This window comes from Gigantopelta aegis, chromosome 4, assembly GCF_016097555.1.
Source record: "Gigantopelta aegis isolate Gae_Host chromosome 4, Gae_host_genome, whole genome shotgun sequence".
NCBI classification, from domain to species: domain Eukaryota; kingdom Metazoa; phylum Mollusca; class Gastropoda; order Neomphalida; family Peltospiridae; genus Gigantopelta; species Gigantopelta aegis.
Window position 1 is genome coordinate 66,058,913 of NC_054702.1, and position 20,569 is coordinate 66,079,481.

The 20,569-nt window shown below is 33.8% G+C and overlaps 1 protein-coding gene across 4 annotated transcripts in view; it reads right to left on the reverse strand.

Moving 5' to 3' along the window:
- The window catches only part of LOC121370954 (synaptosomal-associated protein 25-like), an 80,340-nt gene that overhangs the window by 13,864 nt on the left and 45,907 nt on the right, over positions 1–20,569 (reverse strand). For 2 of the 4 annotated variants that reach the window (XM_041496508.1, XM_041496506.1), the window contains exons 4-5: positions 15,302–15,350; positions 3,016–3,133 (exon numbers count right to left, since the gene is read on the reverse strand). In XM_041496508.1, coding sequence (XP_041352442.1) covers positions 3,016–3,133; positions 15,302–15,350 — 167 coding nt within the window. The remainder of the gene's footprint in view (positions 1–3,015; positions 3,134–15,301; positions 15,351–20,569) is intronic. The other 2 variants (XM_041496509.1, XM_041496507.1) reach the window with 1 other exon arrangement.

The following is a 20,569-nucleotide window of genomic DNA, read 5'->3' on the forward strand; positions in this document are numbered from 1 at the left end:
TACCTTGTAATATATCCACCTCCTGGACCCTGATTTGCATCAGCAACTATTACCCTTGGTCCATAGGCATTCACTTCACCATCTTCGGATGCTTTCCATGTCTTGTTGTAGTCTGAACCTTTTTCAAAATTTTTACCTCTGCAGATTAAAATATATCAAAAAGAGCAATTAGTCATTACACTAATAAATACTACTCCAGACTTTTAATAAAAAACCCATATACTAGAAGTCTAAATCAAACAGGTTTTTTTGCTGAACTCAGTTTTTTTAAAAACAATGTAAGTTAGACTACATACTGTAAGCTACTGTAAACTGGTTTAATATTACAATGTGTTTTGTTTGCAAAAATGCACTGAAAATCCATATAGAGTGGGCAAAACCTGAAACAATTCTGGGCCAGGCAGGGCTCGAAACGGCCAAATGATACCAATATCCCGTTTGGGTGACTTAAATATTAAAGAACTATAACATATGAGCCACTATTAATATCTGTATTGTATATATTTATTTGACATTAAAATCTCTCTCGTGGTTCATGGTTCGCTTAACTTAATTTGCCGACATCCATTATTATTTTTGGACCACGCGTTTTTTTTGGGCAAGTTTTGAACCCTGGGACCAGGCATGTCCAATGTCATTTTAAACATAGGCAGATTCAAAGACCAAAGTACTCAATGCATAGCATTTTATGAGAATAGGTTTTTTAAAGATAAAGTTACTAGCTAGCATATATTACTTAAATTTTACAATCCAGAAACACTATTATTTAGAATAATAATCAACACTTACAAGTTATTTGTTCATTACTTACCATTAGTAAAATCATACATACCTTAGAAGCTTTAAAATATGCTAAATGAAGGAGAGTTTAATACTTAAATCTTTAAAAAGTACATGTTTATTAAAACAATTATCAGCTATTCATATAAAACTACCATGACAGGGCACAATATTTCAGGCGAAAATAGTTGCTCTGTTTGTGTGTTGGGTTAACCAAACCACCAACAAGTTATATAGTGAATGAATGAATGAATGAATGAATGAATGAATGAATAAATATAGTGAACTGTTACCTTTTCTAGAAGTCATTTCACTAAGTATCAACAAATTATTCACTAAAATATTTCAAGATGATAAGTACAATTCACATACTAGGAATTGAAAAATAGGTTAACTGGGTAAATATCACATGAACTGACTTCAGGGCACGTGCTTATAAAACTTAAAGTCTAGACTTTAATGAAGTCCAGACTTTAAAGTAATGCTATTTGAATGGCATTGCCATGACGTGAAAGTCTGGACTTTATTAAAGTCTAGACTTTAAGGTTTATAAGCACGGGGCCTGGTTACTTAAGATTTTGAAATATTGTTCCCCGAGTTATTACCTATTAGTATCTAATCATAAACAAACTGAGCCCTACAAATGGCAATTAATACCCCGATGCTGTCAAGATGATGTCAACAAAGTCATTAAAATAACATGTTTTTTAATCACAAAGTAGAACCAGTTGTACACACGAAAAAATACAAATAATAAACAAAACCTTTTGAAATGAAAAAAAGATTTGTTAGAATGCTAAAGCAAACTTTCTTTTTACTGTAAATATTGTAAGCATATATGTAATACTATTTAAGAATCAGAGTGGCATCTACAAAAAGATCTACATGTAAGATTTTATGCATGATTAATATTATATTCAAACATCTTATACAATTTCATCTGATAATATAAAATAGAACAGTCTAACGAGATTTTGTCAACAAATTCAGATTATATCCAAGCAACAGTTGTACTTCACATGATGTTGTTCCATATGGATGAAGGCTATTTCCATTATCTTTCCACTGAAGCCAACAACTCAATTTCATTAAAAACATCCTGAAATCAACACAATCAGATAAGAGAACTAACTTTTAAGGGTGTATGCATAATAGACACTTGCTGTTATACACGCCGTGAATAAAAATCAAATCAACGATGTACTGGTGATGACAACAAGAGATGGCATTTTCAGTCTCCTGGAAGTCAACTAATGACTTCACATTAATGCTGTTGCTTTCATTTCATTTATTAAAGATTTTTGAAAAAGGAATCTTTCCCTTTTTGTTAAGTGAACTACGAAACGAAAACAAGATACATAGAGGATAAAAGAAACTTCCAATTATTCAAGTGAATAAAAATAAAATGAATATATGGTAATATGATGCGAGCAAATGGAACAATTAACAGATACATTTGGTTCAAAATTTATATTAGCAGGATACTAACAGTTTTAGCAATTTTGAAGAAACTGTTACCACACTGTATTGATTTCAATAATACAAGAAGAAATGTTTTATTCAAGGAAGCACTCAATTCATTTTTATTAACAGTTATAGTGTGATGGACATATGGTTAAGGACCACACAGATAAATCTGAGAGGAAACCTGCTGCCAATCTCCATAGGCTACTCTTTTTTATTAACAGGAAGGGATGTTTTATATACATAATCCCACACACAGGATGGTACATATATCCAGGCCTTTGTAACATCAGTTGTGGAGCATTGGCTGGAACAAGAAATAGCCCGATGGGCCCACCAATGAGAACTGATCCTAGTTCCGATTCTGCATCAAGCAAGCATTTTATCATTAGGCTACGGTCCTGCCCCTCAATAATACTGTCAAAGAATAAAGTGACACTATTACATAGGATTACCTCATTAATTCTGTCATCATTTACTTCAAACATGGCAGTCACATTCGTTAATCTCTTACAGGCCTTGTAAGCCTAAAGTATCACCCATGATATATAACAGAATAAACAATTAAAGCAGTAACAATGCATCATGGCTTACTAGTAATTATGTTATTAATTTGATAGTAAAAAACCCTATACAGTTTCATTAATCCTGACATGTTCATCCCCAAATGCAAAAATACAGGTTAATATTTGGAAGAAAAGGTCATATGTGAAAATTAAAAGTGTGTTAAAACTTGAGCTCTCAACTGCAAATTAAGAAAATATTGCTTACTTCTTCCAAGGAAGTACACACAATCCACAACATTTCTCCATCCCTTCCAAGTTTTTCTCAGCATCTTTCATGTCTTTGTTAATCTGGTCCATCCCTTCTTCCACACGATCAAGTTGTTCTGCAACAGAAATGCTTCTTAAGAAATATATGTACATTTGAAGAAAAAAAAAAGAGAAAAAAAAGGCATACAAAAGGTTGACAATCAAAGTCTGTAAAAGTTATGTGCAAATAGATTTGATTGTTGCCTATAATGTCTTTAACGTTAAACATGAACATACACATTATAGATTCTGATATAATATTTAATGCTTATCTACAGAGCACCTTATTTGTCAGTGGTCAAAATGTCAACAAACAAGATGTTAATGGACACAATTTTCACAAACAATATGTCAATTAAAGTTAAACCCAGTTAAAATGTCATTTTAGATTATACATTTTTAAAACCCTTTATAACTATAACTCATTCAGACACTCAGTGGTTGACATATTGTTCAGTGACATTTTGTTTGCTGACAATGTGACCGTACAACTAAATGTCCATGTATACATACCACAATGTTGCAACTTTTAATAAAATACAATAAATTTTCCTGTAGGTTCAAGGTTGATATTTTTTTTAAATGAAAATTTACCCAATGTATTCCACATTATTATTATTTGTTAGTAAAACTGCTGTTCAAGGTGGATGGTCTCATCAAGAATATGAAAAAATTAATAAGCAACATTAGACAACAGACATTACAAACTTCAGTGAGTATATTAAGAAAAAACAGATTCCTATCATACATGTAATTCCCAAACTTTATTCAGACGAAATAAGATTTTTCAAAGTTCGAATTCAATAAGTAACTAAAATATATAAAATGATATTTTTTCTTCTTTTTTTTAGGTTGGGTGGTTGGGTTAAATTTAATGCTGTCTATGTGATATTAATGGGGTGTGCACTCATTTGTGATACTTATACATTAATTCTAAGTCTTTTACAGAAGTATCTAAACAAGGTATATATAGCACTGCTTGATTAATTATCTATAGTACTGCTTGATTAATTATCTATCTAGATGGCTATCTATGATGGTTAATACATGTACTTATGGTACCATTTAAGTTAATAAACCTACATTAAACAAGTTAGATATAAACTAAGGGCCATATCAATCAAAGTTAATAGTTATGATTTGATGTGTTTTGTAATAATCAAAATGGATGATAAATATCAGATGATGTTAATAGCTATAAGTCATGAAATGGACATTTTTTAATAAACAAAAAACCCTATAAAATACAAATTATATTTTCCACAGATAAAAATATGTATATTCTTCAAAGATGTATACATATTTAATACTCAGTGCAGCTTTAAGAGAAACAGAAACAAAAATATTAATGTCATTTGGCCAGAAATATGAAATGAGATTTGAGTGAAGCCATGTATTGAACCTAAATGGACAAGAGAAAATGTAACAGCAGTAAGGCAATTATGGTCAGATGACCCTGCCTGTTTGAACCACACTGGCTAATGTGTGTTATAATGTATTGACGTTCAGTGCGCGCCTCATATGGTATGTCTCATCATTAAGTTCAGCTAATAAGCAAGGCCAGCTCTGTAATGTCTTCCAACCACACAAACTCATCCATATTGATAAATCAGCTTCTTCAAATCAGGTAATAACCAACTGAATGTCCAATAATAGAAATAAAAAATCGGTGTATAATGAGAAAATTCCTGTCTTAACTACATGTATGTCAAAAAGCGCATGTTCAGCTGTCAAGAAAAAACTTTTAGAAAAAGAATGAAAAAAAAACAGATGTAAAAAAAGAAGAAGCAAAAATGCAACAACAAAAAAAGCAATCTTGGTTTGATAATTTTATGTGCCAAGCACAAAATCAGAATTCTTATCCAAAGAATCATGCTTTAAAAAAAAAATAAAAAAAAAATCTTTTTTTCATAAGATAATATACCGGTATTTTTAAAAACCTGGTAACAGTACAATGAAACTGCCCTAATATCAATATTAAAACACTGCTTATTTTGCACCATTTGGCACCAATTACATCAATCTGGCCAAATGTGTTCATCAAATATTCAAATAATGCCAAATATGAACCTCTTAAATTCCATCTGATTTAAAAGTATGGAATACTAATTACTATGAGCCAGTGTATCAAATTTATTCTTCATAGCATACAAACGTGTTATTAGCAACACATGAAGAATGTTTACAAGGCATACAAATATCAAGATATGCGCAACTTTTTTTTAGGAGTATATATGTGCATAATTATGCCTGCCATTGCCTGAATAATCTTATTAGACCTAACACTTTGTGGTAAGTAAAGTACCTAGAGAACCATACAAACTGATGGATGGAACAACCCCATGGAGATGTCTGTAACTCAATGACTATTAACCAGACAGACTCCTGACTTGGAGATCTAAAGTGCTTTAATGTTATGCAGTATAATAATCAGACCAGTAAATGATTTTAAGGATTACACTAAAATATATTTATAGTTATTATACATGTACATGTAAATGTGTATTCAGTGACATTTTTCTAAAAAAAATAATTAAGTATATCTGTAACATAAAGGATCACACTTACACGTGCATGCACTTATAACCAGCAAAATCTTTAGGCATTCTGCAATACCAAACATAAGCCCTTTCTCAAAACAGGCACTACAAATTCCCAATTTATTAAGTAAATATTTTTGTATTTATGTAAGTTTTAATAATTTAAGTTAACAATGGTGAATTACATCAATCAATGGCCTAAAAAAAAACCCAACACACATCACAATTATGATTCAATCCCATTAATTTTTCCAATCCCATAACACATGCAACTCTGCTATAAAATCTTGGATAAATTGTAGTGCATCTTTAACATATTTGCAAAATCTTTGTGCAGCTGACCTAATCAAGGTGATTGACAGTTTAATGATACTAAGTGAAATTAAACTGCATCTGTCCACAGTATCATATCTTTATTGCTTCTATATAGGTTATTAAACTACAAACATTAATGTGTTGTGAAATTAATGCGTCTGTTACTACCTTGTGTTTCAATCATAGTAATTTCTCTTCTTGCATTATTTTCATGTATTACAGTATTAGTTTATAGCACACATAACTTGGAATAAACACATTTTGATCGACACTACTACGGTCAGCATGGCCTTCATGCCAAGGTGCACTCCACAGAAATGCAATATTTATCGATTAGACGAGAGACAATAGACTGCATCAGTTTGGATGTCTGCTACTAAAGCCTTGCATATGCTATAATTATCTAAGACAGTGACAGCCTTTTCAGTGTACAATTATGGTGGTTAACACAAATACAGACTAGCATGCCCTAGCAGCAACCTGCAATAATAAGGACACCTAATCTACCCCACAACCCCATACACACTTGCCAGATCCACACAAAGTATGTATAGGCTCCCAGATTGTAGAATAGTGTACCATCGTCAGATAACACAGTTTGTTTCTTACTCTTAATATCAGATAGTACAATTAACAAGAATTCTGTAGAATTATATGTTTTGCCTACAATAAATATATTCAATGTCACCAACAGCTGTATCCATATATTACAGATTCATCTTGATGAATGTTTAAAGAAAGAAAAATATATATATATATTTTTTAAAATAATAATAACATTTTTAATATAATTTTAAGTTTTTCCCCCCAGATGCATTGTGATGAACATCCATAGGTACAACTATAAACCAAGTTTCATTGATCTTACTTATAATTTGTGAAAAAGGGAGCTAAACACGAACATTTTAAACGTTGAGCTAAATGTAAAATTTGACGCCACTGTTTTGCCACTGCCATTGCCAGAAATGTAGTACCTACATATAATTTGTTTTATTTTGTAAAGGCAACAACAAATAAATAATATACAGACCAACTTCGGTAACTCAAACTTCCATCTCTTGAAAACTTTGATGTCTCAAACTGAAGCAATGTTCCCAAACTAGTAATAACAGACTTCAAAAACTTTCAAACCATGATCTCTCAAACTAATTTTTTTGTTCCACCATAAATATGTAATAGATATTGCACTTCTATAACCTGATGTGTGCTGAGTGATCAGGTGGTTATTAATAATAGCCAACTAAGCAAATAAAATGATCTTATGAGTTGTGTTTGGTTGTTGGTACATGTGCCAGGGTTCATACACTTAAAGGAAGTCAAAATTCCAGGGGTTTTTTTAGGTCAACTTTACCAAAATTCCAGGACCGTACCGAGTTTCCACAGGTCGTTAAACACGCAAGTGCCAACCATCTGTGTGGGTTTACAATAGATTCATTAACTTGACAGGCTCCCTGAACTTGCTAAATACCCAGCGGCAAAAAGTGACAAACTTTCTTTTCCAATATGGCGACGCTGTCGCTTGGATCTCGTGGCCGCGTGATCCTCGCATCGCAAGATAAAAAACAACAAACATTCACACGTCAACTGAGCCGGTAAACATCGACTGGCCAGACGATTGGCATTTGATTGTGCCGCGGAAATAAAACAAATAATTTAATTACATGTTAAATAAAGTAAATAAAGCTTCCGTTTTAGGCGTTTATATTTTATTTGACATCAAATTATCATTTTCAAGGGTTTTCCAGACCGCAAGATGATTTTCAAGGGTATTCAAGCACTGGAATACATTAGTTTATTTTTAAGGGTTTTCCAGGCGCGTACGAACCCTGATGTGCATGGCAGAGATACATAATAATAACCAATTACAGACACAGTCTGGTAACCTTCAAAGAACAGTTGTAATAATTGTTAACACGGTTTTTGCTCTCAGACAAGTTAATCATATCAAACTTGTCATATGCTATTTAAGTGTCTGTTTACCTTTATGCCAAAAATGCCCCATACTCATAATTTATCCATTACATTCTGAGTTTGAACAGTGTTGTGACTCACAATTTCCCCATAACCGTGTGGGTGACGACTGCATCATTAGGAATGCTAACAGATATCCGAAATTAGTACACCAGTAACAGGGAGAAAGTTACTTCCAGGGGCGGGGAAAAATTAAATTGTCAATCGGTCCCACGTCATCACTACCGGGGGGGGGGGGGGGGGAGAGAGAGAGAGAGAGAGAGAGAGAGAGAGAGAGAGAGAGAGAGAGAGAGAGAGAGAGAGAGAGGAGAGAGAGAGAGAAGAAAGGAATACAAATAAAAATTATAAAATCATTTAAAAGGTGATATTTGCCAAATAGTGTTTTAAAAACAAAATGATAGTAGCATTTGTATATTTTTATCTTGAATCATGAACGCAAAACGATAAACATCAAAACATGAAAGAAAAACAAAATGTTTGATCACACCAGTGAAAAAAACTAATTATATATATTTTACATAATGATGATAATGGAATAAATAATATAAAAAAGGAATACAAGTTATGCATTTTAACTCCCATATATGTATAAAAAGTACCAGTATTAGTACTGTCCTGAAAATTAATAAACAATACCACCGTTGGAGCGTTTGATGATGATGATGATGATAACTAGTTTAACGTGCCCATATACCACTAGGGTTTCGAACACGCCCATCCCGAGTCCGACCTCCGATAAGATCGGTGGCCTGACTCAGGATGGAAGGGTGGGGGGGGGGGGGGGGTTGAAAATGGGCAGAATTTTGAAAATAGCAATTAGTAAAAAAGTTAATAGAATAAATAAAAAAAAAAAAAAAAAAAAGGTTACAAGCCAAAAAAAAAAAAAATTGACTGCTCGGCCGAATATTTATATAATTTGGAGCTAGAACGTTTGACAACTTGAGCTGGCACACCGTTAGACAAAGCAATTAATAATGTTGTCGCCGATTGGATGACATTTGACCTCTCCTGGCTTTAAAAATAGCTGGTTTAGCTATTCCAGCTCACTCCCACTTTAAAAAAAAAGGAGTGTAAACCTTTTTTCTTTTTTTTAAAAGTTCTTTATAATTATTTGATACACTACAGTTAACAGTCAACAAGAAACACATTTATAGATTATTTCAGTATATTTTATGCTATTTCAAGCAGTTTGTTACTTTGTATTTCACAAAAGCCTCTTGCCTCGGACTAGGACACTCGACCCGACAGAGCTCCGTACACAGGCGTCGACTGGTGTTGATTGTAACCAGTTGCAAACTCTGGGTCCTTTGTTTTAATTGGAGTGTAATACCTTGGTAGCTTTCTCACCAAGAATGATGTTATTGTTAACGCCTCTTTTATCTCGTGACCAGCACAGCGGCTTTGACAAATGTCTAGCCTAGTGGCAGTAGATTGATTGTAGGTCCGACTTATCATATTACGGCAGACTTTAAAATCACAGACATCTGAAACACAGTCAGTTTGACCACTATTTATTTATTTATTATTATTTTAAATCATGCACAAGATACCAATGTCTGGGCAGGCTGATCCAATTGGCGGATAGGAATTTGTTCCTATAGTAGAAATGGACAGGTGCTTCGGACCGACAAGAATGACAAAAGTGGGACCGGCAAACGCACGTTTTAAAAAAATAATTTTGGTCTCAGAGATCGAGAATCAGTCCCAGACCGGGAAAAAAGGGCTTTTCCCCACCCCTGGTTACTTCAGTTTATGGTGATAAGAAGACAAGGACATTAGATGAGGAAATGTGTGCTAGGGGTGGCATGAGGAGTGCCCAAAACTGCCAGTCCAACTGTTGGTGGCGACCAAGTTGTCGCACCCAGCTGGACCTGCCAAGCCTAACAAGTTGAGTCAGCCTATCCAGCCTACAGTGACACCAGCTGTGACACCCAACATGACTGTGGTAGACATCCCGGCCAGTCCCAACACATCTTCAACTTCAGCTTCATAGGCTCCCTTCTGCACCGATAGTCAGCCTTGTGTGTATAAGTGGTGGGAAAGAGACCGTTTGTGCAAACCACTAATTGCCAGCCAAAAGGAGGAAGCTACTGACTCCTTCAGATGAAGGTACCCCTTAGGATATTGCTACAGGCATATTCAGGGAGAAGTACTGGTCCTACATCCATGAACAGAAAGACTCTCACAACCTCTTCATGACATCAATTCCAGAACTTCATCTACTGCCGTCTGGCAAAGGGACCTACAACCTTTTTTTATCAAGTTAGTGGTTGTTGGCACAGTTTGCAGAGAGAACCTTTACTATCAGTGTATCCAGTCACCAGAGATGAGCAACCAAGATATCCGTAAGTTATTAAGATAATCCTGATGGAGGACTATCAAGAGTTATCACCACTGACAAAACCTCTTCCAAGTTTTATCCTTTCTCAGTAATTTCATCTGTGTAGACAGGACAGCCATGAACCTTTTCTTTCGGTAACTTTAGGGTACTTTAAAATATTTTTGGCCTCCTTTGAATCAAATGCAGGGCCCATTGTCCCATTTTTGACATTTGCGACTCTAATAACTGAATTCATTATAAAGATATCAAGCTGCAATTTGCTATATTAGCTAATTCATACCTGGAGAATCTATAATTGTACTCATTTTGTACATCTGTCATGGTTTCTGACTTTGAGACCCCTAAAGTTTAGTTTTTTATCATTCAGAAATGATATTTGTTATATTTTGGGGGACTATTACTCCGATTATTTATCACAGATACAAACCGTTACTTGATTTGAAGTATATTCCTATAGATGTTTCCTTATGAGAAAGCTTATATGAATCAAATGTTTTATTAATGTGTAGTTAGGGTCCAAAGTTGAGAAGAAAAAATAAATTGTGAAAAATACACCTGCATACCAGGGGTGGTTTGACCATGTGGGCAATTACCCAGCATAATGAGTTTTTAGCATGAGCAACTCATGTGCATATGCTATATATGTACTAAGTTTTGACTTTGTGGATCAACTCCTTGATAGTAAAATGATCATCAAAAGATCATCAAAATCGGAGATGGTAACCGTGAAGATTTCTGGAATTTGGTTGTTTTGGCGTGGAATGACCCTCAGGAGAATGATCTTCAGCTCGCCTTGATTTTTACTCATTGCGAAGACTTAATTTTGTCAGCTTGTCTAAATTGTTCAAAATCAGTTGTAAAATTCTGGCAAAGCAGTCTTTTCTTTTTATTTGGTCATCCAGACATAAATTTTCAGAACTAAATCTTATTGCAAATTTCACACACATCAAACTTATTTCTAGCCCTATCCCTAGCATAGTCAGAGGCCCATGGTAAACTTGACTGAATCTTTAATTGGGTATTGACACGTAAAAATAATTTTACGTTTCATTTTATTATCCATTAGCAGTCTTTTAGTCGTGTTAAAAACTGATATATCACAGATCGAGCAATCTGGGGAAAGAACTGGTAAGAGAGAAATAAACGGTATGATGAGAGAGTTTAGTGGTGAAAACCACCAAGATAAAATACACAGCGGTAATGAAGACTGAGGCAGGTAACCCCCCCCTCCACACACACACATTCATACACACCATTGCTACGGAATTTAGTATCTGCAAAAAGTACTCTTTTCAACCTGGGTTAGAAAGAAAATTTCTATTCAAGGTTGTTTAAAAGTTTGGGCCAAAATTTAACAATAGGAGATTAGGAATGTTTGAGGATGTGGAGATTTTAACTTTGAAATGGCTAAAAAAGGCTACAGATGAAAATCTTCCCATTACTGGCCCTGTATTACTAACAAAAGCTGAACAATTTGCTAAGATATTTGACTGTGTAAATTATAAGGCTTCTTCTGGGTGGCTTCATACATTTGAAAAAAGAAACGGGATAATATTTTAAAAAGTGTGTGGGGAAGAAAAGGCTGTGGAGACACTGTAATGTTAGAACCATTTGGCCTGAGAGATTACAAGCCATTCTCAGTAAATATGATGCCAATGACATTTACAACATGGGTAAAACGGATATTTTACTGCCTTTTGCCAGACGGAAAACTTGAATCTAAATATGTACAGTCAGGAGGGTGGGGGTGGGGTGGGGGAGAGAGTAAAGTAAGGAATAGCTATAGTTATTGCAGATATACCTGGCATTGACAAACTACCATGTTGTTTTCAAAACATCAAAACATTCCCAACTGATTACTTAGCCACCAAAAAAGTTTGGATGACATCAGATATTTTTACTAAATGGGTGACGAAAATATACAAATGTCCTGCAAAAAGAGAAAAATTGTCTTTATAGTGTAGAACTCCTCTGCCCATCTCAAATTAGTAGGTCTCAAATTAGCAGGTCTAAAATCAATTGAACTTTCATTTTTGTCACCTAACACTACATCATAAACACAACCTATGGACCAGGAATCATGCAAAATTGAAAGTTTCTATAGGAAAATGGTCTAAGTTACATCTTGGCCATTTGACCGGCCTCGGTGGCGTCGTGGTAGGCCATCAGTCTACAGGCTGGTAGGTACTGGGTTCGGATCCCAGTCGAGGCATGGGATTTTTAATCCAGATACCGACTCCAAACCCTGGGTGAGTGCTCCGCAAGGCTGAATGGGTAGGTGTAAACCACTTGCACCGACCAGTGATCCATAACTGGTTCAACAAAGGCCATGGTTTGTGCTATCCTGCCTGTGGGAAGCGCAAATAAAAGATCCCTTGCTGCTAATCGGAAGAGTAGCCCATGTAGTGGTGACAGCGGGTTTCCTCTCAAAATCTGTGTGGTCCATAACCATATGTCTGACGCCATATAACCGTAAATAAAATGTGTTGAGTGCGTCGTTAAATAAAACATTTCTTCTTCTTGGCCATTTGCTAAAACAGAGTTAACACTAAATATTTTAGATGCACTGGATCTCATGCAGCAGACTTAGTGGAATGTGACTGTCTCAACGATGAAGAACTGTTTCCGCTACAATGGGTTTGACATTCCAAATACATTGTTAGAAGAACATGATGACAACAACAATATTCCCCTCTCTACATTGGAGCAATATGGACTGACAAGTGACACCATACATTTCATCAATCTTGATAATGATATCTACACAGAAATGACCAATGTCAACATAGTAGATGAAATTAAAACAGCCAAATGGATAACAAACAATGACCGTGACAATGACAATAAGGAACAGGCTGTAGAAACGAGACTATGTTAACCTTAGATGTTATCTGCAAAACCATGGACATTTCAACTACTATTTGGTGTCTAACATATGGTTATTTTGACATTTGGTCGAGAAGAGAAAACCTGCTGGCATCTGGCATCACATTGCTCACAACATTAATTTTAAAACATAATGTTTGACCATGTAACAAACTGGTAGTTGGTAATTGGTGTGAATTTAAAGTGGTATCATCAACATGTGCAGGGTTCGTACACCTTTTGGAACTTGATTTTTCATGACTTTTCCACGACTTTCCATGACTAAATTATCAAAATTCCATGACCATTGCAAAATCAATAAGCATTACTTATAATCTAGAAAATATGCTTGAAAAGTCAAATATATTTTATTTGAAATACATGTAAATAATGCAATACAAAATCATACACACCCTCCAATTCACTGCACAGGTAGTCACCTAGTATAAACATTCAGGAGAGAATTCAAAGCAACATTTATGTTCTTGTGATAAATTAAAGTTCACTCATGATAAAACAGTGTACTCTGTAGTTCCATAAAAAAAATAGTCCCAACAAATAAAAGAAAACCACCAACAGATAACATATATATATTGTCAATGTACATGTCTGCAGATTATGTACACTAACATTCCTTAAGTTCTGCCAACTTGGTGTCAATTGACAGGTTCAGACCAAAACACTCTGCCATTTTTTCTTTGGAAGACTTTCGGGGGCTGTTGGATTTAGCAATCAGATGTCTCAACTGCGTCATACTCTTGGTAGCTTCAGCTTGTTCTGCAAACAAATCAGCTGATTTTGTTAAAGCACTGGCATCATTTTCAAGTCGACTTTTTTTGGATTTCAGTTCTATTGTAAAAAAAATTCAAAAGAAGGCCACCTTTTCAACTGTTTCTCAGTTGTTTGTATTAAGCAAAGCAAGTAAAAGCGTAACGGGATTAACAATACCAGTCGTACAACCAACTGTGCTAAAAACCGGATCAGGCAGTTAAAACTGGAATCGTGTTAACTTTCACACGTAAAACACCTAACTTTTATCCCAGCCGAGGTGGATTCAATTGGATATAAGTTGAAAAGTCACGATTTTACTATTTTCCATGACCTTCCTGTAAAACCCACGTTTTTCCAGGTTTTCCAGGCCTAGAAAATAAAATTTTATTTTCCATGACTTTCCATGCTTTCCATGACCCGTGCAAACCCTGCGTGAACAGAATGATCGTTTGCGTGGTATATTGTGCTCTGATTTAGTAAGACTTTCTTTTAAAAAAAATTTATCTTTCATTATGTTTCATATTTAATCAACTTATTTTTATTATTTGTTTAATAAAACTAGCATCAAATTACAATTAAGCTAATTTTAGGCTCTTGAAAAACGATACAACAAAACGTTCCAAGAACACTAGTACCTGGTTATGTACTAAATTTTATTAGTTACCAGTATTTTATTTCTAAAATTTGACTTAACACCTATGGCTCTGACTGGGAATTTTAGCATTGTTTTAAAAGACTAATACTATACATATACTTGTATTTATTTAAATTAATATATAGTTTTATGTATTGTTTTAAAAATATGCCTTTATATAATAATATAAAATGAGATTTATTTACATTGATTGGGAATGTTTTACTCTAAAATTGGGAATAAAAAACGACATAGCTTTTAAGGAATGGTGGGGAATGGTGCCGATTACTGGAGTCTAGAAACATGGGTGATAAAAACCCTGGTTACAGTTGCAAAATAACACAGAAAATGTATACAGCATACTGTAACTGATTAAATACCTACATGTATTCCAATTTTTTTTTTTTTAATTTAATAGAAAAGCATGAATATGGTTATGGACAACAATTTCACTGATGCAGGTCAACAGATAAGACTAAACACAAATTATAGGACCCCTTCCCAAGATGTTTACTGCAAGGGATTCAATATGTCTTTTTATCTAATTAAGGTTAAAAATGCTGCTCTGTGCACACACCTCAGCTAAATGGACAGAGTTTAATGGTTTGTGGGAAGTTGAGTTAGTGACCTTTGCTTTCTGACTTGGGAGCCAGTACTGAGATACAAACCCAGTGATTAAAAATCTTAATCCAAATGAACAGATCAACCACAGCACAATCCAGGCTGGTTCCAGCACATATGTTTATGGATTATTTTAAACCAACAAAGATGGGCCAGTGAGTCAATAAAAACAGCTATGAGTACCTACCACCTTGAGCATCCAGCATTACTATAGTTTTGATTCCCGCATCTTGACTCTGAAATTCACAACAAATAAACAAAAACTAAAATGACAACAGCTAAGCTATCCTACATTTGCCAGTGAAGTTATGATGCAAACCAGAGTATGACAAATATTTTGAAAAGTCACTAGTCACAGGGCTAGTGGGTTTGTGAAAACCACTAGCCCACCAAGATAAAGCACTAGCCCAAATTCCTGATAAATTATAACTGGATTTTTATATAATTTTTGTAACATTACACATTTACGAGTGTAACAGTAAAATAATACAAACTCTTAAATCATGTTGTAACTTTCAGTTTTTTGTCGTGTCGTACGTTTGGTCTTTTGTCAAATGTGATCCATCGTCATTGTCCCGTTTTTCGCTTTTGCCTTCCCCCGGGGAAAAATAATTGAGCAAACTCATGGTTGGTATCTAAACCCACTATCAAACTAATTAAATTTAAATGAGGGTACGACAGTGTGACACACGATAATAGATGGTTCAGTGTATTTGGTAGTTGGTTATATATTTAGGGCCTACTATTTATGTCGCCAGGAACGGTGATGCCAATTGCTCAAATACATGGCATTATCCCGTGTCAGACAGATATCAAAAGAATATAACGGCGACATCTAATCTGTTGTTAATTGATGAACAAAAAAGGTATTATTTTGTGTCAGCAGCTGTGACGTATTATCCAAACCGCTACACGTAATAGGCCAAGCCAAGTCATTGCATATGCGGTTACCATTAAAGTAAATTGTTTTCCTAATTGCCAATAATCACATGTCAGCGAAGTGTTAAATTAGAAAACAATAGGTAAATAAAACAAACACCGAAATTCAAAGCATGGTTGGGGTTTACTTGATTGAGATTAACCTGTCGTCACGATTTGTGATTTCCAAGTTCTTAGCCTAAAACATATGTGCGAGATTAACTACCACGTGACGTATCCAACCAATCAAAACACGCATGTCATTAGACTTATTTCCTGTGCCAGAAACTTCAAAGGGAAAAGTAAACAATTCATGCTTTAACTGTGACGATGTAGCGATAGCATGTTACTGCAGTTTGCAGACCTAGCTAAGTAGATTATTATTATATACTGATAGCGTTGTTGATATTATTCGATGACAAACGTCACAATCAAATTTATTAAACGAAATTTCAGCCGAGAGAAAAAGAAAAAACCCACGATCGAGCGACAACAAGCCCTAACTTAAAAACCACGGGCGTCGGGCTAGCGGATTTGTCGAACTCTAATGCAAACTCTTAAATTAAAATATAGTTCAAAAGCTGTTTCATTATATAATGCAAAGTAATATTAATACCTGTAACTTATAGCAAATAAGAAGTGTTCAAGGATGACTTTTTTAGGATTACTTGTTTTAAAAGACAAAATCTCTCAGTATAAAGTGCATTATTTATGTCATATGCTTATCTCAGATGTAGTACCATTCATGCAGCAAAGTTGCTTCTAAACTCAGTCGGGTTTTTTTCCTATAACTTATATTGTCTAGCTCACTATATAATAAATGATTATGATTTGACATAAATTCTGTTTTGTGATATTTGTGGATTGACAGTTTGTAGGCTGACAAATGGGCTTTGTCAATCAGGTCATGTAATTTAAATAATTCATTCCAGTGTTAGTTTTGAAGTCTCATATTTTCAATATCAAAGTATGTTAAGATAATCTTGATACTTATTCACATGTCAGATCAGAGGAAAAACTGATGGAATTATGGAATGCAATTTCCATTTATAATACTATCAGGGTTTCTGCCATTCCCAAAACCTTTTTCAGCTTTTTATTTTATTTTAACCTTTTGACAAAATGAATTACTCTTATCATTACTGTATGATTTTCTTAACCTGAACCCTAAACTTAACCCATTATCTTTCTGGGGGACTGTGACTGTTGACTGTGGTTGCATTCAATTCCATAGCGTCATACCCAAACATTTCTTTATGGTAGAAACACTGACTATGGATGTAACCAAATAGATTAACAGGAGAATTTCACAGGTTTAGCATGTGCACACTACATTGGTCACAAATAGTTTGAAAAACAAAACAAACAAAAACAAAACCCCCCAGCAGATTTACCTTTTCTTCTGACAAATACCTAGACATCTACAGTTTAAAAGGTGAATTTTGGGCAAGAATATTTTGCATGACATTTCAGCTATTTCAAAGAATAGATAGTTGACTGACTGCTGCATGTAATTTGATAAAACATTTGACAGTGTCACCAACAAATTTCACGAAATTTTGCCTTGGTATGAACAGTAAGTTTTTTCCAAAACAAACTGGTCAACAAAACACAATGACTAGACATTTGGCCACAAATGTAAACAAGCAAGCCCAGCTAATTTCCAGCACACTTTTAATTAGACTAATATATGATCCAGTGCATTAAAATCATCAAGTTAATTAACCATAATCTACTGACCTGCAGTAGATGGTACATTTGAAAATAGCATATAACACACAGAGTACTGTAATGTTGTTCGATCGCTGGTATTTGAGTAAGAATACAGCTAGTATGATATTAAATGCAGCAAGCAGCAATAATGCTGCCTGGAATCTGTTTGGTGCCTGCTCTAAACTTTGGCAGCAAAAAATTGAAGCCATGCATTTTAACAGAAAGAATATAAAATATCGAAAGGTCAATTTCAATTCATTTATTCAGTCTTCTGTAAAGAAATCACATACTTAATATTAATGTTTTGAACATCCCTGTACAATATTGTACTATATTTAGAATGACATTTATTCTCGATGGCCCTACTAAACACCATCCAATAGTAAACACCATCAAACACTGTCCAGTAGTGTGAATTCTACCTTTATTTATGATGTCCTGGAAAATAGTCTGATTATCTGCCTTAGGCCTCTGAGAATTGAAAATTGGCTCAGCCCATTTATGGGTTATGCAAAACAAATTCAGGTAACCTATTTTGCATCTGCATAATCCGTTATGACAATGTAAGTGATGTCCTAAATATAATGTATGATAAAAAAAAAAGGGTTATGCAAAACCAGACTTGCATGAGCATTGTGCAACTAAAAAAATAATTTCCACAATTTTCAGGAACAAATTCAGTTTGACAGCACATATATATCAGACTACATGGTAAAGTGCTTGAATTTCGAGATGAAAATAATCAAATACATCAAAAGTTATAGTTTTAATTTTGGCAATACTAACGTATTACGAGTTGTCCCAATTAAACAGATTACAAAAATATGCAACATTAGGAAGCGCTTGATGTGATAAGAATACACTACCGAACAGAGCCAAAATGTCCCGATTTAGGCATGCTGGCTCAACTTAACACAAACAACTGTTAGTGACACACATTGCAATGATCTGCTTTATTAAAAAAAGAAAAAAAGAATTGAAAACGTTAACTTGCAAAGTAGATTCTTTTGTTCAAGATATAGCAAAACAATTACGGATAAGTTAAGATGGGGGCATGTCTTTATAAGAAAGGGATATAAAAATCAGCTGTTCAAAATATTTCTGCATGTTAAGTAAATCTGTCTACATTTAAAAAAAAAAGATAATATCTAACCTTGGAATATTAGAAAAACAAGAATGTCTTCTTTCATCTAGCTGTAACACTGACATGTCATGACTAATAACAATTTTAAAAAAAAACCCAAAACCCAAACAATTGTTTCTTACGTCCAATAATACAAAAGTGATACAGAAGGAATGATAACATAATATAAATTTCTTTATAATTATTAAAAATATAATTTAGGATTATTTAATATTATTTAACATCAAACTTCACTGGCATAATATTAATAAAAACAAAAAACAAAAAACTATCATGCATAAACCAAATAAAGCATACAAAATAAAATAACCATACCGGCATAACTTTAATTTGAGCAAAAACATGACATTAATCTACACATATATTTAAGTAATATGCATCAAATATGTGAATTATCAACAATTATACCAATAAAAACTGTTATGTTAAAAACACAGATGTATATAGTCACTAAGTAGTAAAACCAATACTTTGCGCTTGTGACTAAAATTTAAGTCCAAAAACGTTATACATGCTCTAGTCAGTAGGTTGTCGTTTAGCCACGTTAAATTAAGTAAACTGCCACAAAAATTAACTTAACATTAGATCTATGTATAAAGGTGCCCAAACGACCCACCTACTACATCTACATATAGCAGCTATAGCTACCACACACCAACAAATTCCTAATGTCTTCCTCAAGTTAATATATATATATATATATATCGTATAGAGGATAATAAATGAATTATCTATTATCAAATTTATGACCCAATTGAAATAATTTTCACTTGTCACATGATTTAGCAAATGATGAAAGAAATTTATTACACAAATTTGATAATAACTGATACTGAGTTTGTTATTCTATATAATACCTCAGGGTTTTTTCATTTACAAGTCTTTTATTTTCAATATTCATACATGTATGAGTAATATACAAAGCTACACTGGTACTAGTAATACACATAATAAAGTAATTCCACTAACTGGATATAATGTAATTAGATATCTTTTAAAGAAAAGGTGTTTCAAACACTACAATACATACTTGTGCAAAAAGAAGAAGTAATAGTAATAATAATTACAAAATTAATAATAATAAAACTTTTTATTACATCACAATATATAATGCTCAAATCAATTTAGGGAACACACATGTATAACTGTGACAGAATATACACTAATAAGGTTTACATTTTATATCTATATACAGATAGATATATTTGATGAAATTGCATGGTCTAATTTTTTCAAAGTAACATAGGGATTTCTTTCTGCACAATTAATGAGTAGGTATAGCTCATTCAGGTTACCATGAAAAAACGGCAAATGAATACAATCTACAAATTTCTTGTAATAGGACTTCCAATGTAACTGCTCATTCCAGTCAGTGTACCATGACTGGTGTATCATAGACCATTGTGTGTGTTATCCTGTCTGTGGGATGGTACATATAAAAAGATTCCTTGTTGCTAATAATGACAAAATGTAGCTGTTTCCTCTCTAAGACTATATGTCAAAATTACCAAATGTCTGACATCCGATAGCCTATGATTAATAAATCAATGTGCTCTATTGGTGTCGTTAAACGAAATAAACTTCATTTTCACAATATAACTGGTATTTCTAACACAGACTATTTTTGATGATCAGCAACAAGGTGTCTTTTATAATGTCTTCATCAGATAGGACAGTACA